The sequence below is a fragment of the Antedon mediterranea genome, chromosome 7 (genome assembly GCF_964355755.1).
Source record: "Antedon mediterranea chromosome 7, ecAntMedi1.1, whole genome shotgun sequence".
Taxonomy (NCBI): Eukaryota; Metazoa; Echinodermata; class Crinoidea; order Comatulida; family Antedonidae; genus Antedon; species Antedon mediterranea.
Window position 1 is genome coordinate 10,096,574 of NC_092676.1, and position 21,716 is coordinate 10,118,289.

General features: G+C 33.3%; 2 protein-coding genes and 1 long non-coding RNA gene across 3 annotated transcripts; 1 reads left to right on the top strand and 2 right to left on the bottom strand.

Moving 5' to 3' along the window:
* The first annotated feature begins 4,698 nt into the window (after positions 1-4,698).
* On the top strand, positions 4,699-14,730 carry LOC140055738 (hyalin-like). Its single transcript, XM_072101126.1, has 6 exons — positions 4,699-6,117; positions 7,334-7,621; positions 7,859-8,143; positions 8,623-8,910; positions 13,407-13,694; positions 13,803-14,730. Exons 1-6 carry the CDS (start codon positions 6,063-6,065, stop codon positions 14,105-14,107), a joined length of 1,509 nt encoding a protein of 502 aa, XP_071957227.1. The 5' UTR covers positions 4,699-6,062; the 3' UTR covers positions 14,108-14,730.
* Positions 14,731-19,160: 4,430 nt separating this feature from the next.
* Positions 19,161-21,037, bottom strand: LOC140055407 (uncharacterized). The gene is made up of 3 exons (XM_072100745.1): positions 20,962-21,037; positions 20,276-20,614; positions 19,161-20,026 (listed from the first exon to the last, which is right to left on the bottom strand). The coding sequence occupies exons 1-3, from the start codon at positions 21,035-21,037 to the stop codon at positions 19,161-19,163; spliced, it is 1,281 nt and encodes a 426-aa protein (XP_071956846.1).
* A 228-nt stretch (positions 21,038-21,265) lies between these two features.
* Positions 21,266-21,716, bottom strand: LOC140055271 (uncharacterized). The gene is made up of 3 exons (XR_011846647.1): positions 21,628-21,716; positions 21,407-21,511; positions 21,266-21,276 (listed from the first exon to the last, which is right to left on the bottom strand). It is a non-coding gene; the product is annotated as an uncharacterized lncRNA (long non-coding RNA).

A 21,716-nucleotide genomic window follows, 5' to 3' on the forward strand; every position in this document is an offset into this window, starting at 1 on the left:
GTCTTAATACAAATGCTAATCATTAAGGTTTTCTTCTCATTTTAGGTTTTGACATTTCAAAAGAAATGATAGATCATGCAAGACAGAAACACGAAGATACGAATGTATCTTATGAAATTGCAGATATCTCAAACTGCCTGGCGACACATCCACACTGGAAAGGTGAATTCAGCAAGATCGTGTCTGTATATGCTCTGCATGGGTAAAACACAAAAGACAAGCTTTCCAGAATATCTATGACTGTCTTAGAGAAGGCGGAGAGTGTTTTCTTCTTTATTGTGGACCAAAAAACCAACTTCGTGGCCACGATGTTGATGAACTTCCGTATTATTTTGAAGAATCACACTAAATGGAAGCTCCACCTTGAGGTATGATATGATAATGAGTTTGTTAGTTGACTGGGGAGAATTATATACACATCATTATCAATATAGATTTATTATATTTGGAGATTCCAAATTTGTTCTTAGGTTTAAGCAGCTGTATTTTATTTAATTTTTAAGGGATATAAAAACAGATTTTACAACGAACTCACTCTGGAAGAAAATATGCAATTGTTGAAATCAGTAGGTTTTGACGAGGTCAAAGGTGACTTGCACACACCATGTGAGGATTTGGAAATATTTAATGTGGATGAGTTAAGAAGTAAGTCAACAAATCAATCTATAAATCCTGTAAAATAAGAATACGGGTTTCTTAAAAATATACCTCCAATTATTATTTTAGTCATAGTTTATAAATATAATTTAGAACACTTTCGCTAAATTAAACTGTCGGATTCACTCTTGAATGGTGCAATATATGTGTGTCTAAAAAATAGTATCAACTCCTTGAATATTTTCCGTCCCATACTAATTTCATGCTACTATAATTGTTTTATATTTCAGGATATGTAAGTTCACTCGTTGATCAAATAGAGTATGTGCCTAAGCAGTATCGATCTGAAATTCTTAAAGATGCTACTGAATGGTGCTTCAAGAACTTTCCCGTCAGCAAGCGAGGAAATAAATACTGTCGACAAGATGCAGTTGTTCTGCGGGCGAAGAAGTATTAATTAACATTTATTGTTATTTGTGTCATCTACTACGGATGATACCGATTTCCAAGATTGAAAATTGAGCATTTGTTATTCTTTTTTACCACTTTTCATATCTATTAGAGGATTGTATTTGACTATAAACGTTACCATATTATTACTAAAAATAAAACGTACCCCTCAAATAAGCACCTCCCTAAAATGAACTCCGCCTCCTCACCTCCGCTTTATTAGGGCCCTACCAACAATAACACTATACTTTAAACTGTTACCTGTATTAATCATCTAAGACACTGTAAAACAGAGTAGGTTTAGTTTATAAAATGTCCTTCTAAAACCGTTTTACTCGAGTCATTATCATTTCGAGAACCATCGTCTACACTTCTTCCTCTATACTAGTATCATCAATTAATAAGTAATATTTCTGCATGGTTTGAGGTAACAGATCATCACTTAATTTATCTAAAACTAACTTAATTTACTTTATTCATGATAAGAAATATAACAAAGATCTACCTTCAGATATCGTCATTGAAAATCATTAAATTAAAAAAGTAAACCACATCAAATTCTTATGAGTCATAATTGACTCTCAATTAAATTAGAGTGTTCATATTGCCAATATTTATAAAACGGTATCAAGAAATGTTGAAATGTTCTTAAACATCTCAAATTCATTGTTGTGTATTTAATATTAAAAAAAGACCTTATAATTTGTCTTATCGATCTCACACCAAACAACTATTTTATTCTTTAAATACATTAAATATTTTTATATCAACAAACAGCCATGCTAATATTTCGTTTCAGTAATAAATAACCAGCTTCCTTCACAATTTAATACCCTTTTTTCATATCTATGTCAATAAATAATAATAATCTTCACACATAATCAAATGTTTTATTATTATGTATAAGTACAAATCAATTATAGTGTAATATTTTGAACTATTGTTCAATAGTACTTTTTTTCGTGTATGTGGCCGCTTACGGGAGGTACCAAATGAGATAGGAATAACAAACGGGCTTTTTGAAAGTGCGGTCGTTAAGGGGGTAAATACAACAATTAATTAATGGGAACATCTCTACACGATGTGGAATCGTTGGAAAAAACAGATTTAGCTAGATGAGTTCCAGTTGCCTGTAGAGGTTTTGTAAAGGTATCGCTATCTTTCTACCCTAGCTATGCCTAGGCCTGTTAGTATTAGGCTAGGCCTATATGCGCCTTGCTAGCTATGCCTATGATTGTTTGGTCATTTGTTGACCTAATTAACACTACATTATGTGCGTTTATAAATTCAAAACAGAGTAAACAGTTGAAACAATGTAAACAAACCCAATAATTCTTAATAAAAAGAGCTTACTTCAATCACGACGACAATAATTGTAATTACCTTGTATTCATTCAACAAATAATCAAACAAACCAATTCATTTATATTGAAAAATATTTCTGTATGTTACTTTTTTTCCATGATACTTTTCACGATTTAAGTCTCAAATTATCTAATAGAGGGGATTAAGGGTTTATTTTTTTGTCTTGTATGGGCTCGTCCCACTTTTATTTCAGCTTGCAGTACAAATTATTTAAATATAGGCCTATACAAGTTCACTATAACAAGGCATATAATATGTATATTCTCTTGTATTATGGTCATGTTCTCAATTTTTTCTTTGTGATTATTGTTAAAACGTGTTTTTTTAATAACATAGTATATTTAGAAATGAATAAAAAAAAATTTACAATTATTAAAAACATTTACTTATAACCTACATACAATATATATACAGACATTCTGAATATTGCAGATTTCATATAATTATTATTAAAATTGTCTAAAAACATAATCACTACTCAAAACTCACCTCTCCTGATTTTTTTTCTACAGCGCCATGAGCAATGAATGTTGGAATGGCGCTATATAAATCGAACGATTGATTGATTGATTGATTGAATCAATGGTTACATTGAAAATCACTTGAAATAAAAAAGGGCTACACATTTATATTAAAACTTATACAGCTGCATATGTCACACTAATATAAAATATAATCGTAAAACGTAGGGAGAGAGATCTCTAGCACATATATATTAATTTTAATTATTCAATAGATCAAATATCTCGTCTTTACTATTTTTCCATTTCTGATCAGAAGTATAAAAGTTATACGAATACTCATTATTTATGAGGTTTATAATTTCATTTTTAAATAGACCCCAAATATTTTCAGATTCTTTTTTTTCTGTCGTTTCTAGTTCTTTATATATTATGAAAGATTACAAAGAGTAAAAACTGAAATTAATTCGTTTACAAGTTTGTTTGTTGTTCCCAAAATTACATTAATCCACTTTGGGAAGTCTTGCTGTACTGTGACCTCATTTGCAAGACACTGAACCAGCATATCTTTTAACTTTTTCCAGACTGGTTAAATAGTTTTACATGCAATTAATAAGTGTTTTTCATTTTCTATATGATTCTTAAACTTACTACATTGTTTCTGTTTTGGATAATTTCTATCGTTTTAGTCTTTTTTTACATATAAGGATTCAATGTAACAACTTAAAATTAAATTGAGCTACTTTTACTATGTGTTTCATTCTATTGAGGGTTTAAATGAGCCATTATTCTTCATTTACACTAGAAATAGAATTCAGCAGTGAAAGTATGATAAATAGATCTAACCTTGCTCATGACAATTTTCCCCTATTGTGGATTTAATTTCTTTAGCGTTTTTTCTTGACAATAAGCAACACATTCAAACATAGTCTCAAATAACAGTAAATGTGAAAGTATAACGACGGCAAAACAATGGTGTTTGAAGTTTTACTGACGTCAACGGAAAGAATTTTGATAATAATTATAAATATATACGAGCACCTACCTGGGCACCATAATTCACATCATATTGCTCTCAATTTTGTAGACGGCATCATCAATGTATTGCAGGATTTACCATTAGATGTTAAGACTTTGAAGTAAGCACAATGGAAAAGCTGTTCTTTTTCATGTTCATTTCATGTTCATTTCTTATGCGAATGTTATGGCGTCAAAAGGTAAGCAAATATTAATATTTAAAACTTATCAATGCTGTTTTATTTCATATAAAGTTATTAATTTGACAACTATATGCAATTTCGGAACAAAACACTGGCTATTGATTGAAATGCAGGCCTAAGCGAAGATTCATTTTTATTTTTTGGCATGATTCCCACGTTTTTTCTTTTTTTTTTTTTATGACTTTCAAAAGTTAATCAACATTAAACATAGTAAGAGTCGGTTTCTGAAATGCTAATGAATAAAACGCTTATTGTATCGAAGCACCATTAGATTATCGAATCTGTTTAAGTATGCCTAACATAAGATTGTGTCATTTTTTTAAGAAGATATAGTAACAATGACAACACCAAAAGTGTAAAATTAATTGATTTCTGCTTGTACTTTTCTCCGTATGAAATAAAAGTTAGACTTGTTGATGGCGGCAATCCCAATGAAGGCCGAGTTGAACTCAGCACTGGGGTACAATGGGGTACAATATGTGACGATGGCTGGGATATAAACGACGCCCAAGTTGTATGTCGACAGTTAAACCTAGGAGAAGCTGTTGAAGCTCCATCAAGAGCTCACTTTGGCCCAGGTTCTGGTTCAATTATGTACGATGAGGTTGCTTGTACCATGGATTAAAGAATAGAAGGATATGCATCGACGTGAGATCAAGGGTTCCTTGACTCTCGCCGACAGACCGCGGACCGCCCACAATGTTACAGTTTAATTAACCGCATGGTAACAACGAAACGGTCGCGTGCCTAATATATTGTTTACTGCACATGTGCAACGACATTTAACCTTGTTGGCTACTACGCTTCTTTCGCGCGTTCTTTGGTGGCATGATGTTTGTAGATGGTCAACTATTGACTATGTTGGTTTCTGCCGCGATTGATCTACGCTAATGATTTTTTTATGATGATTAAAGTAGCATTTTATGACCTGTAGTAGCCCTACATCTGAGACAATAACTATTAGTTGTCTCATTTGTTGTAAAATTACAAAATCAGCAAGAATGCTAGCCTAGCTAGGCCCAGGCCTTGTACTAACTAGGCTAAACTGGGCTAGTAAACCCTATGATTTGCCGACATTGATACTGCCTAGGTAGGCCTAGGCTAATCTTAAATACTCACCGTTGTCTTACTTCTTGTGTGAATAATAATAATAGGTAGGCCTACTTCGTTTGTTCGTGATCAAGTTTGCCCTGCGTGTACTTTTCAAAACGACCGCTAGGTAACGAATCGCAACTATACATAGCCAGCCAATCCCGGATCAGGGATCGCTGTTTTCATTCAATTAGGCCCGGTGATTGGATGTGATGTGGATGACATAACCACTAGCCAATCACCAGGCACTACAGTTTAAATATAATCACATCGATAATTAAGGAGATTTATGAAGAAACCACTGCTTAGCCATATATTAAAAAACACGATTGTTGTATGTCTGAACACCGGCCACGCTAACAACATACATGGTCAAATGCATAATTTAATATTCTATAGATTAACGCAATTTTTAATGACAGAAGATGGCAGGCAAATAATGATAATTCAAATATAAAAATGGCATATTTTATTAATATTACCAACTACCTAAAATTACCAGTCGTAAGAAAGTGAACTTTTCGTAGTCCGATTGTGATGAAACTAAAACAGAATTATTCAGCAATATATGTTTGTTATCAATTAATCATCGACGCAGACATGTCAATAGAACATTCAGACTGCGCATACGATTTCTACATGGTTACGTTTTGGTCTCAAAAAATGTAACAGTTGATTCGCAGCGTTTTACAGAGGGCCGCGGTTAGAGACACGGAGTTCAATGAACGTGTTTGTTTGATTGGCAGCAGTGCTTTAGTATAGGCAAGCGCGTTGTAAAATCGTTTGATGTCACCGTCGATGCATATCCTTCTATTCTTTAATCCATGCTTGTACAGGATCTGAAACTGACATTACAAGCTGCCGTAGCAGTGGATTTATGAACCACGACTGTGGTCATGGTGAAGACGCTAGTGTTATTTGTGAAGGACCGGGTATGTATACTATTTTTAGTCGCGTGGAAGCGACTCTATAGTTCACTATGTCGGTCGGTCGGTCTGTCTGTCGGTCTGTCTGTCGGTCTGTCTGTCTGTCGGTCCGGTATCACTATGCGTTTTATCGCTTTCTGACCTTATCTTGATATCAGTTTAATCTAGCTAGGTCAATTTTTCACAGTATATTCCTGATGGCCAGGAATCAATGTGGTTATGTTTTCACGGTGCGCAATAAAAAATTACGCGGTCTACGCACGATTTAACGAAATCACGTTTGTAATCATATCTTCACAACCATGAATCACAATTAAATAAAATTTGGTACTCATAAATTTCAGGGCATAAATCATCATATGGCAATACAATTACGTGCGTAGCGCATGTAACGCATGCGTACGCGCGCTTAACATTTTCAAAATTTATTTTCGATGAAATAAGTGTACATTTCAGGCAATTTTAAGCGTTTACAAAATTGCCATGAGTGCGCATATTTTTGCGCGCGCACTGCGCGTTAAATGTTATTGCGCACTCTTTTTGCCCGATTTCTGTTTTCTTGACTTACTTTTCAACTCGAAATTACGTTATACGAGCACGTCAAAAGTGACAGGCTACGCACGTGTAAATTTAAAAAAAAATAAATGTTTTTAAACATTTCAACATTTTTAAACATGTTCAGTAATTTCGGTCAGTATAGTTCACTATGTCGGTCGGTCGGTCTCTCTGTCTGTCTGTCTGTCTGACGGTCTGTCTGTCTGTCGGTCCGGTATCGCTATGCATTGTAGCACGCGACTTAATGGCTGTTGGCCTTGTTTATATAGAATCTCGGATGAATTATTAATGTGAACATTTATAATTTGTTAATATTTGAAGATCTGTAAATTGCAGACACTCTAACAATTCCACCAGAAAAACTATTATATATTTATTATTAAACATTATCTACAAGACGATTGCCCTTATGAACACCAAACTAAACCTAGCTCTTAAGGTGTGTGGTCCAGGATATAAGTTGTAACTGGTGCAGTTGTAGCGCCTACTTGTAGTTGCCTGGAAAGGTCAACGGTTACATGTGTGTCATGGTGCCTTCATGCCCTTAAAAAAAAGCATACACTAATTCAGTGTTGGCACTACCTAGTGGCCACCGAACCCCAGAATGTATGAAGTAACTTGTAATTCATGACTGTATGTTTCTAAACCAAAACTCTCTTTTTGACAGATAATGAGCCCCCAGAACTGCAATGTCCCAAGAAAACTTCGAATTATTATAGAACCTACTACGGCTACATCCAGGCCCATACTGACGAAGGAAGCGCCAATGGCACCATCTCGTGGGTTCCATTGGTTGCCAGAGATAATAGCAGGATTCCAGCAAATATCACAAGTTATCCCCACAAATCCGGCGATGTTTACCCAATGAAACTGTTTCCGCCATACACGACTACAATACGGGCGACGGACCAATCAGGAAACTTCGAAGAATGTGTTCTGCATTTCGCAGTTGTTGGTAGGAATAACACAAACGGGATATTTATATTAAATGCCTATTTTTAAACTTAGATAAACTTAAATATACTGTAATCGCTGTCTTTTTAATTAAACAATCTGTCTTTTTACCCACTCCTACAGCTATAATAGGTCAAGTATGTTTTAACTCTCTATATAGACCCATTTTGATTAGGCACTAGGCCTATAAAAGAAGTAGAAGTATTATTTTAAATAATTTTATCTTCTGTCATTGTAGATATTGAAAGTCCGGTTATAAGTTGTCCATGGCATTCAAATAACTTTATTCAAAGAAATTCAGAATCTTCTTGGTCGGTTTTTACTGATAAATCTTCCAGAAGTGCTCGATTATATTGGACACAACCAAATGCAACAGACAACAGTGGCACTGTAGTCTCCATGAGTTCAAACTATAATTCTGGTGATGTTTTTCTGGCAAGAAATTCTGCCTATGAAATTACATATACTGCGATTGATAGAGATAGCAACGTTGGAAATTGTTCGTTTTTTATCACAGTCGAAGGTATGTAACTATAAACTGTTTGCAGTACGACTCGTTACATTTTGCAAATGTTTAGAGCTTTGTACTGCCTTTCCTTCCTAACGAATGGCCTACTTTAGTGTGTAACTTGCCGCACTTTGTGTGCAAATGTTACGCCGATTATCTTCAACAAGTTGTAAAATCTTTATTTTGCAGTTCTAGCGAAATCAATTAATTAACGATGTCAATCAGCTTTTTCGAAAATACGGAATAAATTAAATGCATTCGAGGCGCATATTTTCATAGAAAGATAAAATAATAATTAAATAAAACATAAATGGTGTACTCATCATAGCTTGGGGTTTCTACCTGTTTTACTTTTTTGTTTTGATTTAGCACTTTACTTTAGTTGTATCTCCATTCCAGTCACGGATGATACCCAAAACAAAGTAATTTACCTCTTGATAAATAATAATTTTAAAAATTCAGTAATATCATGTAGTAATATTTTTTTTATTTAGATTTGGAAAGTCCATCAATTGAATGTCCACCTAGCTTAGAAAGTTACACAGATGTTGGTTCAAGATTTGCTTTATTAATATGGAACATCACCCTGGATGATAATTTTGCTGTCACCTACTGCATAGCAAACGACTCCAGAGTTGAACCTACTAATATTACATTCAATGACGAAAGTATTACCCTGACTCAATATGGATTGTTTCCTATCGGTATAAACGAAGTTGAATATATTGTGATGGATATATCTGGTAACATAGATACCTGTGTATTTTCTATTACAGTTATAGGTGAGTTAACATACATAAGTTAATTTCAGAAAGACACGTTTTACAATTTTGTAATTTGTCACGAAAGTATGCAAATTAGTAGTACAATTTAAATAAAATATGCAAATATTAATCTACAAACGTTTTAGTTTCATTATATATGCAATATTGAGAAATGGGGCCGAGGGTCAGATGTCATATCGGTACTTCCGATAATTTTTCGAATTACTAAACAGTCCTATACTGGCTATAGAAAACCTGTATCCGAGTCATTTGGGACCAAAACAAAGTCTGTACATACATTTTAGTTGCATTATATGCAAATATTGAGAATGTTCGTGGGTCAAATGTCATATTTCCGATAATTTGTTCGTAAAATGTTTAAATAAATATAAATATGTACATTCTGAATAAGGCTTTAAAATATCAACTCTCTAGCATTAATGGTTTTCGAGATTCACCCTTATTTGCATATTTCAAATTTGTACTACTAATTAGCAATTTCGAGTTGCATGACAAAGGCGTGTTTTTTGGAATGACTAAATGTTCCTATGCTGGCTATCGAAAACCTGCATTTGAGTCATTTCAGGCGAAAAAAAGTATGTACAGACATTTGAGTTGCATTATATATGTAAATATTGAGAAATGGGGTCGAGGGTCAAATGTCGTACTTCCGGTCATTTTTTCGTAAAATGTTTTATTAGAGCAAATAGAAATATATACATTCTAAATACGCCCATCAAAAAATCCGTGAAAAAATGACCACTCTCGGACTATTAATTTTTCACCCTAATTTGTATATTTTTAAATATTTTTAAAAGCTATGACTGACAGAAGCGTGATGCTCAATTTTTGATCTCCTCATCAAATGTGACCATTAAAAAAATCTCTTTTTGCAATTTGTTTCACTCAAAATGATAGATTGCCTAGCCTACTGGCTCTAAACTCTTATGAAAAAAATGTACGCTACAATAATAACTTGTTTAACCAGAGACGAAACGAAAGTCTTTCGTTTTTATGTTTAAACGTCAGTAATTTAAACAAATATAATAATCTAGCCAATATTATGTATACACATTGTCCTTGGTATCTATAAGTGATATCTATTTATATAATTTTACACACGGCAAAAATACAAGATTCTTGCCGATTGTAATAATATGTTTTTCCATGTTACTGTAAGCCTCTTTATTGTATAACAAAGTAACCATTACAACATTGTATTTGCAATGCTTTCGATGAATACAAATATTTATTCTATATTTGTATATATAAGAGTAATCTTCAAGTTCATAGTTTCAATTTATACAAATAAATAAATACGATTTAGAAAGAAATTTTTACTTAAGCGGTACAGGAAACTATAAAGGAAGAAGAAATAAAATTTAATGACAAATACATCGACGTTGCGAAACCATCATGGAACCATTCTCAAGAATAAATGAATAAAATTAAGAACTAAATAAAATACAAAGCACCAAAGGGTGAAAGGAAGTACTTATACAATAGTAACGAAGACTGACAAGCCTAAAACGATAGGGTCCTCTCGTTAATTATTAAACAATTTGCTTTGATTGAGTAATTTTGTTAGTTTAAGAGACGGTTTCCACTATTTTATCCAAAGCATTTAATTATTTAAGCAATCAAATTTAGATTTGCACTTACATAATACTTTATTTATTCATAAGAATCACCTTTATATCAGTGGCACACATTGATCAGTTAATGGTGCATCCATTTTACAAACAAATAACATAAGACACAAAGTTCTAAATACTAATACATAACATCAAAACAATATGTAAACTAATTGATTAAATCTGTATGTAAATATATAATACTTAAACTGTACAATGTGTATAACCACAAAATAAAAAAAAAACAAATAATAGATAAAACAAAACAGAACAATAAAAGTATAGGATATCATTAAAAAAAAGCTAAAACTTACAGATTACAGATACATCCTCATATAGACGTCTGTATCTTGTTTCTATTAATTAATTAGTTGCATGTTGAGAGAGGTAATGCTGAAAATATTGTAGATCTAGTAACCTATGCTTTCATTAAATATATTTTTACAATAGAAATACACAATTTCTCCTAATGTTTCATTCTAAGTGAATAGATTGTCTAGCATAAAGTGGTGTTTTAATTCTTGAGAACCACAGTTATCCCAATTAAATTATTGTCTATGAGGTTGTTCTTAAGATCTAAGTATACATAATTTCTAACAGAGTTTAATATGGGCATTTAAATCAAAAATGGTTTAGCCTACTGTTTCTTTTTCCTTAGTATTACACATCTTGTATGTAGATTAAGTAAGATTAATATGTATTTGTCTATTCTGTGCATTCAATTATTATATATTTTTGTGAAGTGTGCCACTGTTACAAAAGTGAAGTTACCAATAAATTATTATTATTATTATTATTAATGGTGGTGTTATTATTATTATTATTATTACATAACTCTATGTTATTTTTTGACCAGGATTGTCTACGACCCTCAAGATCTAGAGTGTTTGAGCTTGCTTTAAACTTTAAATTGATGCTCTTACAATCAGTTTTATCTAATAAATATTGTTCAAGGTTTGGAGTTCCTTTATACATATACTGTTAACGTTGTTTTGCATTAAGCCTTTAAAAACCACTCTTTATGATCAACTTGTTTATTATTTGTTCTAAATGGCTATTATCCAGTTGGTAGATTGTTCTTGTTGTTTTAAATTTGTCTATACAATTTGTTTTATTTAAAATATCTTTTACATTGGCATATCATACTTTCTTGAACAAATAAAACTTCCTCTTTAAGATTTTCAATTCTAATATAATTAATACCGACAATTTATATAATATTTGTAATCCACAACGTGTTACTCGTAGCTCTTCTTCTGTTGGTACTCTTTTTGATATTCGTCGCTGCAGAACTGAATCTTCTTTTCAATCATATATCCCACGTGTTACCAGAATTTGGAATAATTTACCCAGTGAAATCCGCAACTTAAATATTTCTGTTAGTTCTTTTAAAACCAAATTACTTAATTATCTCAATATTTATTTTTTAAATAATTTTGATATTGAAAATGTGTGTAGTTGGTCGCTTTCTTGTCGATGCTTTTAATGTAGAACGTAATTTATTTATTTTTCTCTGTTCTGGGTTGACCAACTAGCATAGGTGTTTAGCACCTGTTTGGTCTTTCCGTGCCTCCTTTTATAATTGTTTTGTCTTCTTATGTTTATGGCAGAAATTGAATAAAAAAAAAAAAAGACTAGAATCTAGAATCATTCTTCCATATTCTTTTCTATTTCTGTTAAAATATTGAAGGAATTTTGTAGGAAATTAATACTTTGCCATCCCAAATCACCATACAGTGCTTTTCTGGCAACATTTCTCTGGGTTTTTAGTATTATCCTAGCCATTTAAAAGTGTAAGTTCTCACTGATATCATGATTTCTTAGATGTTCTCCTATGATAACTTTCATTAATGCGTTGACAAAGGTGCCGACAAGTATAGACGACATAGCTGGCATTCACACATACAAATTGTACACGACAGATTTCACCTATCTTCCTGCAAGTGAACACTAGAATTGTTTTATATTTTAACTTACAACTAAGTTGCCTGAGTTGTTTAGTTACAGTGTTAGAGAACTTTTGGTCTTTAAAAGGCAGAACAATTTTAATAGGAGACTGTTCAATACTATCATTACTTGTATAATAATTCTCAACTATAGGTGCATTAACAAGGTGTATTGACAATAGAATTATTAAAATCATTAATTATTCTATTAACTAAATCAATAGAATAATTTAATCTGTCAAACATTTTAGTAATTTCTTGAGCTTCTTCAAGAAAAATATCGTCTGATGATAATTTATATACTCGATTAAGCATGGTATAGACAAGATGTTTCTTATGTTTAATATAAAAATGGCTATCAAGTACAATCATAGTGCAAGAGCCCTTTCCCTTTGTCAGTAGGTTTTCTCTGGTTTATTATACAAATAGGTCACCGAAACATTGAAAAATTTATTTGTTTTTCCAATTGAAAGCATATCAAGTAGTATCAATCGACAAACCATACTGCACATTAAACCAATTTTGAATGCTTTGGTATTGATATCCAATCCACTCAACTTTTAAAAAGTGAGACAACATCATATGAAACTAGTAGATCATTGGACCTAAAGGATTTTGAGCGAATTGTTTTAGTAAAATAAAAAATGTCAGACATTGTAAAGTCATTGCTTGATAATGGTTTCAGTTTTTCATCCAACCATTGTGCTAATGTATAGTTTATGTTCCGGTTTATGATAATAATATAAGCTTTATATAGATAAAGTTTCTTTGTTTGTTTTTGGGAGACCATATAGTGAGAGATACGATACTATGATATAGCGATACTTGTTTTTCTTTCACTATCGGTGAAGAAGATATGTATCCATGAAAATGCTTTTTAAAATAGACCTTGAAATAATATTGCTTTATCTATTTTTTTTAATCGTTATTTTAGACAATGAAAGTCCACCATTTGTCTGTCCAAGTAACTTTTCCAATTATCACGATTATATATTTGGGTTTCATCGCCTCGTCACCGACTATGGTCGTCCATACGCAACGTTCATTTGGTATCCTCCGGACGTGGATGATAACAGTGAAGGCCTAGTTACTTGGGAAAGCTATCCATATCATTCCGGTGACAAGATTCCGATACGCGAGTTTCCGCCGTATACTGTACAAATGACTGCAACTGATCTGTTTGGAAATAACAGGTCCTCTTACGTATACTTTACAGTTATAGGTAAGTACAGTTTATGGATGACAATTAAACTAATTTGTTGAAGAAGACTAGGCACACGGTTACGATTTTTTCTTTATTTTTTTCTATTTCTTGTTTATTATATTTTAGATATTGAACGACCGAATATTACTTGTCCATCAAACATAACAAATTACTACGATACATACTTTGGCATTGTCAGAGCGGTAACTGATCCAGGTTCCAACACAAGTTCCGTCACTTGGGAAGATCCTACAGTTGATGACAACAGTGGAGGTCGTCTGATAGTGAAGTCGTCATACAAGTCTGGTGATACGTTTGCGCCAAAATTCTACCCCCCTTATGAAGTAGAGTTTACGGCCGAAGACAAAGCCGGAAATATGAATTCCTGCAAACTATACTTTCTTATCACAGGCAAGTCATCTCCAAATTAACGGATCGGACTGAGAAAATAAATAAAACTTGTAGTGTTGCATATACAATGAAAATGAATCCTGTATGCACACACAAGTATATCATTATTTCAGTACATATTGTTGTTTATTATTATGATTATTGTCTGTTTGTTCCAGATAGGGGCCTACAGTTACAATGTTGTGATGGCCGTATTTTGTTTATATTTTACCATTTGTTGAAATAGGGCCATCTTAATTATTGTCAGCACTTGATTTCCGATTTCTGAGTTCAATTCTTTTGTTTTATTTTACCATTTTTTTTAATACAACCACCGTACCCTTCAATTCTTTCTCAAAAGTTACTAATTTTTTAGTCAACTTACTTTTATTCACCCTACACAATCCATGCGCTTTCAGATGAAGAGCATCGAGCAGCTTAATATCTTGTTTTTATGTCAGCAATTTAATTTACAATACATATAGTATAGGCGCGGACGTATGTAATATCTGATTGCCCTAGTTATATATAAAAAATAAATAAAAAACTTTCTATATGTTAGATGGTATTGAATAGTGTCAGATACAAATAATACATTTTTTATACAAAATTGTAACTTTTTGTAAGAAACAGAAAAAGTATTAAAAAAATCAATATCTAAACAATAGTTCTACCATTATAATAATATGTAGTGTTTTTGTATAATCTAAATACTCATCTAAGACATATGATAATTGTATTATTAGAGTAGTGTTATTAGTTGATTAAATATTTTATAAATTCATTTATTTTCTTATTCAGTATAATTGTGTACACTATATACAAAATTGTATGTACAAATCCGATAACTAAAACCTGAATTAGTGTGGTATAAAGAATGTTATACGATGGTGTTAACAATTGGACGCCAAAACTGACTTCATGCCAATTTAATAGTACGCAGGGGCTGTTTTCGGATCTGTGTGTAGATCTTGATCCAGTTACGCAAAAACGTCTACTATGTTGACAATACCTCAAGACGTCTTTTTTTTAATATGCGCATGCGCATATTACTGTTCGCTTACCTGATTTGTAGTAAGATGCATTTTAGTTAAATTAAAAGAACACGAAATACATTTACCAGACACTACAATGTCAACACAAACGATATTAGAAAAATTCAGAAATGATGATAAAGCTGAAGAAAAAATGCTTTCTACAGTCAGCACAACCTGCAACATTATCAGTAAATTAACCCCTTCGTCATCAGTAATACTATCATCGAAAGTATCACTATTGACACTATCATCAACATTATCATTATCGTCATCATCATTGTCGTCATCACCGACGTGGCCATCATCATCATTTTCATCACAATTTCCAACACAACTTTCTTTTAGACCAACAGCTTTACAGTTACAATCAATTTTATTGTCGCCAACACCATTTGAATCACCAACACCATTTTCATCAAAACTTTCCTTTATACCAACAGTTTCACAATTGCCATCAACTTCATTGTCACCAACGCCACTTTCATCTCCACTTTCTTTTAGACCAACAGTTTCACAATTGCCCTCATCTTCATTATCATCAACACCATTTCCATCACATCTTTCTTTTAGACCAACAGTATCACAATTGCCATCAACTTCATTATCACCAACGTTTTCCTTAAAACCATCTTCATCAAAAACCCAAACATCACTATCAGATCTACAACCTAAAACAGCTTTAGAAAACACAACATTATCAGCTTCGTCATCTCCATTATCGACGTTGCTAAAACGGCAATCGTACACATTGATTCCTCCACCACTCTCACCTGCACTCATTTACAATCATTGGCATCCTCATCATCAAAATCCTCATCTCCCTACTCGCCACTGACATCATCGTTGCTAATAAATTTATTTCCAACAACCGCTGCGGTCATGGAAAGCACTCATACAGTTGCTGAAGGAACTGTGACCCCAAAAGATCAAAATTCCACTGACAATAAGCAGTTCATAGTTTCCACTGAACAGCTACAAAAGGTATCCGTTACCTGAACGCCAACCAGTTCAGATGTTTATTGTTCGGAATATTGCAAAATTGCCAACTGACCAGCCAACGCTATTTAAAGAAGTGCCACAATACATTACTAGCCAAATGTTTACGGTGTCCGGACCGAGGATAGAGAATAAAGATGACTGTCTTAAAAAGTCAAACATTGGTAAATATAGTTTAGGCTGCGATCTATCAATTCTGCGCCTCATCAATAATATTCATACGCAATATATCCTTTAAAACTTTTTTTCAGGTAAGGTTGTTCCTAAGTTACTAATCGTGTCTGTAAGTCTAATGGTTGTGGCCTTCATCGTCTTCACAATTGCATTTTTAATGATCAAAAAGAGGATATTTGAGAAACGCTCTTTCCATTCTAATCAGCACGTAAGTCGTTTGCAAGCACACAATACAATTATCACATAGCACGAAATGCGACGTTTAGCCTAGGTTTGCTTTATTATGATTATTTGAATTTTCCATCAAATATTACTTAGAATGTTTGCAAACCAAGTATGTTTGTATACAAATATACCATAAAAATTGGTATGTTGGCGACGTCACAAAACATTGTATTTGGTTTAATCTGCAGAACAAAAACAGATGCAATGAAGTTCCCTCAGTTATTTGTGACTCACGACCATTGAACAAAGATGTACATACATTTAAAAAAGAGGGTGGTATTCATAACTGTGGATATACGAATGATAGCAGAATGTGAAATCGTATAAAGGCACCGCCGAAATTCTGAATTACAGTATCAAGTTGAGGCAGTAACGGGAATCGAAACTAGAAAACATTTACTGTGGCTAAGTTAGTTTTCAGCCGGTTCTTCTTTCTGGAACATTTTAAACTTCTACTAGTTATTCTGATTTCCTTCAAACTCGGTACTACCTATCATTTATGTGGTGAACATAACTTAGGGTAAATGATTACTCCCACAAATAACATAGTACAGTTTTGCCCTTCGAGCATATGTATTGTTATGGTACTGTGTCTTTGGTTTGTTGAATTAGGATCAGAAGTGTGAGTAATTTAATATTTTTTGTCGGATAGAGGTGATATACTAAAACTTATATACTTATATGGATTTGAGCGTCCCTGTCCCTGATGAGCTCCAGGGATCCCCTGACCCGAGGGGAGAGTACCCGTCAGGGTCCCACCCTGGGTTACCGTCAGCTTGATCACCAGTACAATTTAAATATTTTTACGTTTTTAAATAATAGTAAGTGTTAAGAAATAGCTCTTATTCTCAAGGTTATATAAGTCAATAAAAAAAATAAAAATATATAGCATGCTATAAACGAGTACATATAAAAGATACTAAGTATCCGTCAATGACGTAGGTCGTTTGATGTCACCGTCGATACGTATCCATCCGTTACATTAATTAATCCATTGTCCGAAAGAGTTCCCATATCTCGAAAACTGCTAATATAATATAATGCTATAAGGTCTTTTTATTGTTTTATATTAGAGCAAAACAAAATATATATGAATAAATGAGTAAGAAAATCATCTCTCTCTGACTAGTAGTTTTTGAGATATGATAACCCTGTAATTGTACCCTAATTTGCATATTTAAGCTAATTTTGCATCTCATCGGGATGAGTGACAGATGTGTGATGCTCAAATTTTGATCTCCTCATCATATAAGACCAGAGAAAAATATGTTTGCAATTTGTTTTACTTGTGGCTGTTTAGCCTAATACTATCTATATACAGTGTAGCATAGGTGAAATTACGGGACCCACATAATTTTATATTTTTTTTGGTATAATGACGTTATCAAACATGATCATAACAGAAGATAAGCAAAAAGGTATAAGATTTGGAAGAAATATCTTTTCTGGCTGTTTACTTTATCGTTTTGATTTAGCTTTTTGCTTTTTATTTTTGTATCTCCATTGAGATCCAGCCACTGATACCCACAGCATTGTCATTTTTTTCAGTAATTTGCCTTTGGATTTATATATATATAATATAAATAATATTTAAGTTCACACTGAGGTCTTGGAACAACGAGATCACCCCTGGAAAGTTGCCGGGTAGCCATTCTTCCATTGGCAGTAATTCTGGCAAGCCCACGGCAGATGTTAGTTGGGGCGAGATTGTTAGAGGCTCGATAGGCAAGACAGCCCATTTGATAGTCAGCACGTTGAGAAACGGTAAGAGTAGAAATGGTGTTAACAAGTTGACGGGAAGGAGTAGTGTAAGGAACTTGGAGAATAGTTCGGAGAGCTCTATTTTGAAGTTTCTGAATCTTAGAGATGTGACTAGGCCTTGAACCCCACATCGTGATGCAGTAATCGATGTGGGGTAAGAATAAAGAGTTGTAAAGAAGAAGGGCAGTGGAAAAAATAAGGAAACATCTAGTGCGGGAAAGAAGGAAAATAGAAGAGTTAAGTTTATTGCAAAGGTGGGAGATATGGTTGTTCCAGGTAAGGGTGTTGTCGATAAATACTCCAAGGTGCTTAACGCAAGTGACATTTTCGATGGGCTGGTGATTGACAGTGAGTTTAATGTAAGTTTTTGTAATGTTCCAATGAGCATAGACTTAGTTTTTTTGACGTTGATATATAATTTGTCAGCAGATAGCCAGGAGTAGAGATGGTTTAAGTTGGTATTAAGGTTTTGTTGAAAAGGGGCGGAGGACTTGTTAGCAGTGAAAATAATAGTGTCGTCAGCAAACATATTAGCAGAGCAAGTATTATTTAAGCAGTTAGGGAGATCATTGATATAAATAGAAAAGAGAAGAGGACCAAGAATAGTACCTTGAGGGATACCAGTATAAATAGAAAGAAGAGAAGAGACAGAAGAGTTGAAGGAAACACGTTGGAAGCGAGAAGAAAAGTAAGAATCGAACCAAAGGATAGTATTGGGGGAAAGGCCAAAAAAGGAAGATTATTAAGGAGGATAGAGTGGTTGATGGTGTCGAAGGCCTTGCGAAGGTCGATGAAGACGGTGCCGATAAGGTTTCCATGATCGATGTGTTGAAGCCAGGTGTCATGGGTATTAATAAGGGCGGTAAGGGTAGAGTGGCCGGGTCGAAAACCAGATTGTTGGTCAGAAAGAAGATAGTTGAGAATGGATAGCTTTTTCGAGAATTTTAGAGCAGATGGGAAGAACAGAAATAGGACGGTAGTTGGAGAGTTCGTTTTTGGACTTAAAAAGAAGATAAACATGAGAAATTTTCCAGAGAGAGGGAAAGGTGGAAGACGTAACAGACAGATTGAGAATGTAGGTAAGAGGACGTGCAATAACAGGAGCTGTGAGCCTAAGGAGCCTGCCATCAATCCCGTCCGGGCCAGCAGACTTGCCGGGAATGATATTCGAGAGTTCGGACAAAACGTGCTCTTCTTTAATTTCCTGGAAGTTAAAATCCCGAAGATTCGTTTGATTAGTGTATACACATGGATCGATATTTTCGTTAGTGTCAGGGCCAAGACCAGAAGCTACATTAATAAAGAAATTATTGAATGCATTAGCAATAAGTGTAGTATCAGAGACATTATTGCTATTGATAATAAAGTTCCCTGAAATATTGGTAGACTTATTTGAAGGTAAAATGTCCTTTAATCCTTTCCACAACTTCTTTGGATTTCCTGAATGCTGTTGTATATGCTTCAAATGGTAGTCGGCTTTAGCTTCACGGCATATTTTAGTGACTTTATTTTTCATTTTACGGAATTTATTAAAATCTCCTTCAGCCTTAGTTCTCATAGCTTTAGCCTTCAGGTGGTCTCTTTCGTGAAATTTCTCAAAGATGTCGTGACGGTTTCTGAGCCATTTTGGAAGTGCGGATTTAAATCTGCGTGTGACGAAGGATGCATGCTTGTTCCAAACATTTGAGAAGATTTCCGTCCATGTAGACAAAGCCGGATTAACATCAGTAATGTTTTGAAGGTGTAACCATGGTTGCTTCTGAAGGTCTGATAAAAATAAGGCGATATTAAAGTGTTTAAAATTGCGAAACGTCTTCGAAAAGTGGTTCATCTTGATATTCTTAAATCGTAAATTAGTATAAATTAGGTCACTCAATCCACAAGGTATAACGCAGGTATTCTGGTGAAATTGCGGACATGACGTTAAGATAATTTGTAAGAAATTAAACAGGTCTGTAATTTCAGTAAGACGATTTTTTTTAGATGAGTTCGTCAAAAAGTCGATGTTGAAATCACCTAGTAGGATAATGTTAGGGTAAACGAGAATCCACGAATTCAAATTATTCTCTAAAGTATTAAAGAATTCAGCTGTTGCATTTGGTGGTCGGTAGATAGAGGATAGGAGAACAGATTTATGAGATGGAGTCCTAATGTTGACAGTTATGCACTCGATATTATTGTGTACAGGTGCAACTTCCGAGTAATCCAATGACTGATGCAAGTACATCGACACTCCTCCACCTTTCTTAGTTCTGTCTTTTCTTATCAAGTTATAATTAGGAATGCGTAGTTCATTGTTGGATATATTTGGACAGAGTTTAGTTTCTGAAAGTGTTAGAACATGTAATGCTTTATCTAATATTAAGAATGATATTAGATCTCGTTTACTCAGCAGGCTGTTGACGTTCGAGTGACTGATGCGCAAACCTGCATGATGTTTCGTGTCAGTATCAACAGCATTAGTCGCATTAACATGAACGTCATTATGGTTTTGGTTGTTTGTAGGTCCTGGGTTCAATTCGATGTCTCCATGTTCAAGTAATGTAAGGTGAAAAGTAATGTAAGGTGAAAAGTAGCGTCACAATTTGCATAAAAATGTATAGGACAAGACCCAAACATAAACCAAATATAAAATAAGATTACCCTTCCTTTCATTTTAAGTTTCTACAAATATAAATGTGTAATATTTACTTGGTATTTACAGCTTCCAACTCTTTCTGTATATCTTTCTTTTGACACTTTCTTGACCTCCTCACTTTTGTTTTTAAACTCTTCCATCATTCTAAAATAAAAATAAAAATGTTGGATATTATCAAATCAAAAGGTTAGCCTTCCTTTAATTTTAAAAATATCTACAAATAAAAATGTTCAATGCTTACATCGCATTTACAGCTCTTTCTGTAAATCTTTCTTTTGACACTTTCTTGATTTCCCCCTCAGTATTTTTAAACTCTTCCATCATTCTTTTTTTTAAATCATCTATGATCTCTTCACTTTCTTCACATTTCTCATTTAAGCTAAATGGCAATTTAAGATCATGGTAAATGCGTTGAATTATATTAAATTTTAAAATTACGTAATTAATGGTTACTGTAGCTGTACTTTAATATTAAAATGTGTTACAAATAAAAACTTTTCAATACTTACTTGGAATTCATAGCTTCTACACGTTTCAACTCTATCTGTAATTCTTTCTTTTCACTTGACACTTTCTTTACCTCCTCACTTTTGTTGTTAAACTCTTCCATCATTCTGAAAAGAACAAATTAGGATATGTTGAAATATTTATCAGATCAATATTTTGGTTAGCTTAATAAATGGTGTCTCTGTTACTATTAAAGTTTGTTAAAAATAAAATGTTTTAATACTTTTAATAATTCATAGCTTCTACGCGTTCCAACTCTTTCTGTATTTTCTTTTCACTTGACACTTTCTTCACCTTCTCACTTTTGTTTTT